Below are 7,860 nucleotides of genomic sequence, written 5' to 3' on the forward strand. Positions count from 1 at the left end.
CTCCCTGGTGGGCAGGTGGTGTGCGGGTAAAAAAAAAAAAAAAAAAAAAAAAAAAACAACCACAGACAAAAAAGCCCACATGAACCACACAGAAATTATCTCAGATATTTGGTAAAGCTGGGTGATGTATCAGGGTGAATCATTATGCCTCGAAAGCTACAATGTAACCAAATCGGACAGTTTTCAGCACATGGCAATACCTTTAAATAGGATTAAACATGGAATTAGGTATCTTACAAGCTCATCTGCATTTCAGTTACTAGATTCCTAAAAAAAAATTATCACCCAAAGTAACAAACCCTAATGTGTCCTAATGCGAAGTCTAGCGTTCTAGACTTCCAATTTTGACATTCACTTCACCAGTGGTAAGTCTCTGACCAAGTTTAATTGGAGTGCTCCATCACCTGTTACAATCCGTTCTAAGACTAGCACATCTGCTGACTGCGCACATAAAACAGCCTTCCCTGTTCCTGTAGTGCAGTTCTATTGTTTCACTGTCAACTAGCTGAAGTAGAAAAATAACAGTCCAATTTAGTTAAGCATGTTTTAGTTACAGCACTCACTCAGAAATGCCAAACATCTCACTTCTGTAATTTTTATTTCCAATAAAGATTAGTAGCAAAGGGCTGTTGATCAAGAAGTTATCTTAGTTATCTGTCTTTAGGAGGATTAGGATTCTTGCGTCTTCTGTGATACCTAGAAGAAAAAAAGGCTGCAGTGAATGCAAGCTTTGGAGACTCTTATTATCCTGGTATTTCCTCCCCCTCCCCTGGTGAGTGGTCTGGATACAAAAGCAAGCAAAACACAAAAGATAGACAAGCGCAACCCATCACCCCTCATTAGATGTCATCGCTGTTTATGGAGTTACATAACACTACTCATTTCCATTGCTGCATCTGCTACAACCACGCAATAATCCAATCAGTTCTACAGCTGAATAGGTACAAAGGCCGCTGTTTGTTCTTAATCCTTTGTGTGAAGTTAATTTTATTACATGGTCAGCTTTTCCTTGGCTAAAATGATTGCTACAGAACAAAAAGACTTGATGTCTAAAGGACTTATGCCAGACTGTATGTTAAATAGTGTAATATTTTGCAGACAAACTAAAAAACCCAAACTCTTCAAAAATAACCCCTGCTTCCCTCTTAATTGCCCACCGTAAAACAATGCAGATCCTGTTTGATGCTCATTAAAGCGACAGCTACACTTTGGCCGTAGAAAGTTCTAACCATTCATTCCTTTGCTCCTAAAATACAGTAATTAAAAAAGTTTCTGGGCAAAAAGAATCCCAAAATTTTTCCATTGCTGTAAGTTAGCAGCTACCAAAGGGTATAGTAGTGCAGACTGGAGAAAAGTAACAAACTAGAATGCCGGTTGTTCCAGTGGTGTATCTGAATGTATATAGTTCCTCTTTAAGCTCAGTCATGCATATTTGCACCTCTCCTCCTCCTGGATTTCTGAGTACTAGGCACACTGAGATGCACTTTTCTTCAGTTTAAATGAGAAACCTCTGCTGTTCTTAAGGAACCGCTAAGGAATCATCCTCCTTAGTGTTTTTTTTCTGGAAAGTTGTTAAGGAAAAGGTGCATGTTTCTAAGCTTTATCTGGTTACATCCATTGAGGGTATTTTACATATTAGATTAGATATTAGATTAGATATTAGATTCTCTTACACTCTTCACAACTTCAGTAAATCACCTGAACAAGTAGCTAACGAGATGGTATGAGAAATTTCTACTATGAGACACATTTTACAAAAAAAGAAAAAGGTTGCAAAGGCTACCAAAGGGGCAGTGTTAAAAAAAACACCCCAGAACCTTACAAAATACAGTCTGCCATTTACACAATGCTTGCATTTAAGATTTTATGTATTAGCCCAGGTACTACAGTATCTTTTCCTGCATGGCTTATCCTAGGTTGAATCTAGTCATTAAATTATTCCTCTATCTCCTTTTATATCCCAAAGGAACAAACACTGAAAATACTTACTGTCCCACGGGATACCAGCGATGTTTTGTTGTGTAAAACATTTTGCTGAGCTCTTCAATTGTAGGACCTGTGTTGTTCTTTAGCTCTTCTTCATTCAATCTGGATTTCAAAACTTGATCGAGGGTTTCTTCTTTATTATTTACTGGATCTGGTCTTGGTATGGGCTATAAAAACAGTAGTGTATGTATTTCCTTTTTCTCCTTCTTTGAAAAAATAAAAAAAGCTGAGCTACATAGACAGCATTACAATATATTCTTAACAGCTGAAACCAAAGGAACACAGAAGAATGTCTGTAATTGTAAAGGCTGTTTACTGCTCGCCCCGAACAAAACCACCCCACCGGAGCAGATGTCTAGAAACATCTCATTACCCCAGGTGCTACAGCTGATTACCAGACCCCTACCATCAGCACCGCTGTCATCATTATTGCTGATCTCATCTTACAATTCACTAGCTGAATCATAAGCTTCGGTTCCAATACAAAAGTACTCATACTATTTCTATTTAGAAATTCATTCATAGTGATGATCATCGTAATGAAAAAAGCTTTTAGATGATTTATACCTTGGAGAAGAATGTCACTTCCCAGTTGTTTGTGCACCTGCTAAGACCAAGACGTTTGTTCTCAACCTGAAACCTAACTACTAGCACTGTTACAAATATTTTTCCTGTGTTAGTCTTTTACACCTGTTTTTCCTAAGAGACAGGTGACTCTAAAATACTGATATGTAACTTGCAGGCAAAGAGTACTAAAATATTTTAAGTTTTCAATGCAGAATTTTCACACTGGATACTTCAGCAACATAGCTACCATGTTGAGTAGCCCATGAGAACTGGAAATGGAAACAAGAAGTATACACTAGAAAAGCTTACCTAGATTTACTCTCATCAGGTTAAAGAACACATTGAAACTACTACTAATTGATAAACATTTGGTATTTAAAGGTTTTTGTGGCATTTATGAACCCATAGTTCTGAAAAGAATTTGAAGCTCAAGTTGAAAACTGCAGCAGCACTTCTTTAAATCCTCTTGTCCAGACTGCTGCATCTGTACACAGTAAGGCACGTGAATTATAATCTGGATTTCAAGCATCCCCTTTGAGGAGTACACTCATAGACAGACACTTTTTTTCTCTGTAGTGCACAAATAGAGCCCCTCATTTAATTCTATTTGAGTTACTGTGTGCTGTGACATCTGAGCATTTTTTACTCTGAAACTTTCCCTCAATTTAACTAAGAATAGGGTCCTCCTCATGGCAGCAGCTATAGTCATCATTCACTTACCTCACAGATATGCTGATCATGTACTAGAAAAGTACTTCAGTATTTCAAATTAAAAAAAATGCCCTGAACACTCAAAATTATGAGATTCTTATGCCTTTATAAGGGTAAGAAATATAAATGTGTACATTTGGACATACTTTTGTATGCTCATACGGAATCTCAAGCGAAGGGTGGTAGCAGACGATTGTCTTCAAATCTGATGTGACTGCAAGTTCCACTTTGCTATAAAAACAAAAACTTAAATATATTCTGTAAAGCTTTCAGAAGTGCTGAGCGAGTTCCAAAGAAAACCAGATCTGACTCTGCATTTATGAATTCTTAAGAATTGTCTATAAAATAAATGCTTATAAAAAAAGGGGTTACAAATACCTGAACTTCCTGGTTTTGGTTGGGTTTTTTGTTTGTTGTTTGGTTTCCCCCCCCGCCAGCCATTTTTGATGGGGTTGTTTTGAAGGAAAAAAGGGCTAAAATAAAGTATTAAAGATAGCTGGGAATATGGGTTGGAAAAAAAAATCTTTAATAATTGAAATAACTGCATATAAAACTGTAGCAACAGTTGGGGATAATGATCTTTAGGACAAAATGCCTTATAAGAAGTATGGCACCTACAAAACAAAGAATAGGAAACAAAGCTCTGTTTGGGATTCCAACTGTCATATTTGGTAAAGGAGGATAAGCATGATGAGCAAAAAGTCCTACCAAGAGGTTTGTTGAGAGAGTATGACTCTTCTCACCTTCCTTCCTTATCAACTTCCATGGCATATTAGCTTCCTAAAACTTCGTAATACACAGGTGCTGCCAATTCTCACTATGTTTGTATCATCTTTTATGGTTTCTACTCAAGTTTCCCATGTAGCAGCACAGAAACACCTGGACTTTGTCTTAACAACAAGTATCAGTGAAAACGACTGCTCTTAGCTACTTCTGCACTTATTTGCACAAGCAAAACTGCAGAGGTACTGCAGTTAAAAAATGAGGCCAGCATGATTTTTCATTACACTCATTTTTTCAAATACTAGCTTCATTACAATTGGAAACAGTACTTTAGTTCAAGTTATGACATATATCCAAAATTGGCAGAAGTTGTGTTGGATACCATTATACGACAACTTCACGACAGAGAAAGTAGCCCTGACATAAACATCATACAAAAAGCCCACACATCAAAGCACGTTTAAGTACCAATTGTAGTCTTCAGGGAGAATCGAGTACGTAGATTTATGGCAAGCATGATACACAGCTCCATCTGCCAAAAAAAAAGTAAAGAACAATAACGTAAAAGCAAGTAGAGCTGTGCCCAATTTAAGAATGGTTACATTTTCGTTCTGTTTTACGTTTTAATTGGGATTATAATCATACTCAGTTTTAGATTAACAAAACCCAAATACTCTATAAATAGAAGATCACTTTACAAGACAGATTTCTAGTGCAATCAAAAAATATATTATCTAGGTAGCTACGGCCTACACTTACCTTTCCAACTGTATTGTTTTCCTAAGAAAAATTGCAGTATGAACTAAATAGCTGTAGATTTCACCATATTCTTTATATATGCAAAGAATGACCTTATGACTTACAGGAAAGATAATTTCATTCATAGCAGTATTTATTATAAAAATAAAATTTGTACTTTGCTGGTGGCTGCTATACAAAACACAAAACTATAATATCTTGGCTGCTATAGTACTAGAGGACTTCACCATTTTCCCCCAGATTCCTGTTGCTCCAAGGAAAGCTATTGCAAGAATTACAAGTAGTAAATAAGGACAACAGCATCTGGGTCTGTACTAAGGCAACTGAGGGAAAGGATTATCTCCCTCTACTCAGCATCTGTTAGACCACATCTAGATTCTACGGCCAGTTTGGGGCCCTTAAATAGAAACAACAAACACCTGGATGAGTTCAGCAAAAGCCAACCAAAATGGTCAGAGGCTGCAGCACCTGCCCTGTGTGAAGGTGAGCGACTGGAGCTGGCTTAGCCTAGAGCAGAGGCAGTTTGGGGGAGACTTAACAGCAGCCCCCAGTGACTATGTATGAAGATTGGGGTTACTGAGGAGAGGGAGCCTGTCTGTTTACATCAGCGCATGGTGGGAGGATGTGAAACAACCCCCCTAAGTTGAAACGAGAGGCTCTGACTGGGTATGTCATGAGGACAGTCAACCAGTGGGATGGGGTCCAGGCAGGTTTGGGCAGTGTCTGTCCTTAGAGATTTGAAGACCCAGCTACACAAAGTCCTGAGCAACAGGGTGAAATTGCAGAGCTAAGTCTGCTTGGAGCAGAAGGCTGGAACACAGACCACCCAAAGTCCCTTCTGACTGAGTTCTCTCACAATTTCATTCCCATTTTTCATATTCATAGAATCATTTACATTGGAAAACACCTTTAAGAGTATTGAATTCAACCATAACCCTGATGTAAGGTGTTAAATAGTAACAGTCCCTTATACAGGAGCCATATCACAGCCATCATGCCTTCCACAGCCACCTAGATATGCATGCCTAAGATGAGCGCAGGAGATGCCTGTGGTTGACTTTTCTTAGCAAACCCCTGCCTTTATTGCCAAAACCTGACAAAAATCCACATGTAAGTTTCTGAATCCAGTGAAGCTTCTTCTATCATTACACTTTAAGAATTGAATTACAGTCACAAGAAAAGTCTTAGTGTGTTCTGGGCCTTCTATTTCCAAGTAAGTCATAAAAAGGTTTCAACTTTTTGCTGACTTTTTTTCGTTTGTTTGTTATTTTACACCACCTTTAGTTTTAATACTGTCCTGGTTTGGGCTGGAAAAAACTTAATTTTCTTCCTAGTAGCTGGTACAGTGCTGTGTCTTGGATTTAGGATGAGAGTAATGTTGATAACACACTGATGTTTTAGTTGTTGCTGAGCAGTGCTTATATCAAGTCAAGGACTTTTCAGCTTCTCACGCTGCCCTGCCAGCAGAGGCTGAGCTTGCACAAGTCACTGAGAAGGGGGCACAGCAACAACAACAGCTGACCCAAAAGAGCAAAAGGGGTATTTCATACCATATGATGTCATGTCCAGTATATAAACTGGAGGGAGCTGGCTGAGGGACACCATGTCTCAGGGACTGGCTGGGCATCAGTCAGCAGCTGGTGGGCAATTCTATTGTGCATCATGTGTTTTGTATATTCAGTTATTATTACTATTATTTTCACTTCCTTTTCAGTCCTATTAAACAGTCATTATCTCAACCCATGAGTTTTACTTTTTCGTCCCCCCACTCCGATTCTCTCCCCCATCCCCTTGGCAGAAGGGTGGGGAGTGAGCTACCTCCTGTGTGGTGTTTAACTGCCAGCTGGGGTTAAATCACAACAAATACAAATAGGATTCTTCTCGGCTGTTCATAATGGAGGGGGGCAGCATTCAGCATGTCAAAACTGGGACAGCTGAAAGAACCAAGAAAAAAATTTTCTACAGCTATTTTCCTCTCAGGAAGATTTTAGGTGTAAAATTCTTAAATTTAGAATTTGTTAGCACTTCCATGCTTCAGTTTTTCTAACTAAACCATTCTTAGTTGTTAAGAAGTTGAGTTTGTATTTCTTCTCAAGATTTCTTTCCACTCCTTGCAGAACCTTTAAATGTAAAATGTCTAATATTTTCTCAGTTCCAGTCTCTTCCTTCCACTTTTACTATCTCCCCTACATCTTTCTATTGGTATCTAAAACAGGAACAAAAATCTAAGAAATAATACTGCCTGTTTTCACTTGTTCTCCACTTACATTAAGTAATGAGATTTTACTGTAGCCTTTTCTTACCACTGTTTGTAAGTCTGAAAAAGAAAATTAGTCTTCAAATACAATCAGTGGGGGAAGAGAGGTGTTATTTACAAGCTAATTCATATATTAGAGGAGTGTCTTATGTGAACAATGGAAGCTTTAAAAGAAAAAAAATACTGAATTATTAGCAGAGAACACAATATCAGACTTGATTCTGTTCAAATAAATATTCACTTCCAAGCTTCCATTACTTTAAACAGTACAGGGAAGAGGCTCTCAAAGAACAAATTTTAACCTAGTACTTCTACAATTTCATCATTACTTACTCTGCAATGGAGCCTGCTTACAGGCTGCTACTGAACGCATCCAGAAGAGGCTAGACGACGCCGTTCTGAGTGATGTTGCCATGCTGACAGCAGAGAGGAAACCAGTTCTGGACAAGATGGAACTCAAATGGACACCATATCCTTTTTTTCTGCAGAACACTCTCTGAAACAAACCAGTTTCGTAACTGTTTAGGGTACAAAAGATCAACAATTTAATTTCTTGAATAACTTATGGATAAATAACACTTATGCAGTATATTCCTCATGACTTGTCAGTTCTTTAGAAGTCCTTATTGTTTGATACTGGCACCCGCCTCCTTAACAATCAAATGTGGTACAAGTCTTTTTTTACTGGGAGATGCTCTTTGAAGGCACATTATTAACAATAAAAAGTTTCCAAGCTTGGGTCCCCTCACAGTTTCTCTATTGGTACTCACCCACCAAAGTTTTGCATTGTTCCTCCTGCGCACTCCACAGAATTATTCCTGCAACATGCTTTCCTTGTTTACAATGTGTATATTGTT

General features: G+C 38.2%; 1 protein-coding gene across 1 annotated transcript; it reads right to left on the minus strand.

Annotated features, from left to right (window-relative positions):
* Nucleotides 1-571: 571 nt before the first annotated feature.
* Nucleotides 572-7,489, minus strand: MRPL42 (mitochondrial ribosomal protein L42). The gene is made up of 5 exons (XM_010139047.1): nucleotides 7,337-7,489; nucleotides 4,456-4,519; nucleotides 3,411-3,495; nucleotides 1,990-2,153; nucleotides 572-696 (listed from the first exon to the last, which is right to left on the minus strand). The coding sequence occupies exons 1-5, from the start codon at nucleotides 7,416-7,418 to the stop codon at nucleotides 651-653; spliced, it is 441 nt and encodes a 146-aa protein (XP_010137349.1). The 5' UTR covers nucleotides 7,419-7,489; the 3' UTR covers nucleotides 572-650.
* Nucleotides 7,490-7,860: the final 371 nt, after the last annotated feature.

The sequence above is a fragment of the Buceros rhinoceros genome, unplaced genomic scaffold, assembly GCF_000710305.1.
Source record: "Buceros rhinoceros silvestris isolate BGI_N320 unplaced genomic scaffold, ASM71030v1 scaffold26806, whole genome shotgun sequence".
NCBI classification, from domain to species: Eukaryota; Metazoa; Chordata; class Aves; order Bucerotiformes; family Bucerotidae; genus Buceros; species Buceros rhinoceros.

Bases quoted from the DNA above. Each gene is read 5' to 3' on its own strand.
- MRPL42 (XM_010139047.1), bottom strand. From the start codon at position 7,418: ATGGCAACATCACTCAGAACGGCGTCGTCTAGCCTCTTCTGGATGCGT. The intron at 3,496-4,455 runs GTACTTAAACGT...TTGTTTTTATAG, and splicing joins CTCCCTGAAGACTACAATTG to CAAAGTGGAACTTGCAGTCA. The intron at 697-1,989 runs GTAAGTATTTTC...TTTTTCTTCTAG, and splicing joins CGCTGGTATCCCGTGGGACA to GTATCACAGAAGACGCAAGA.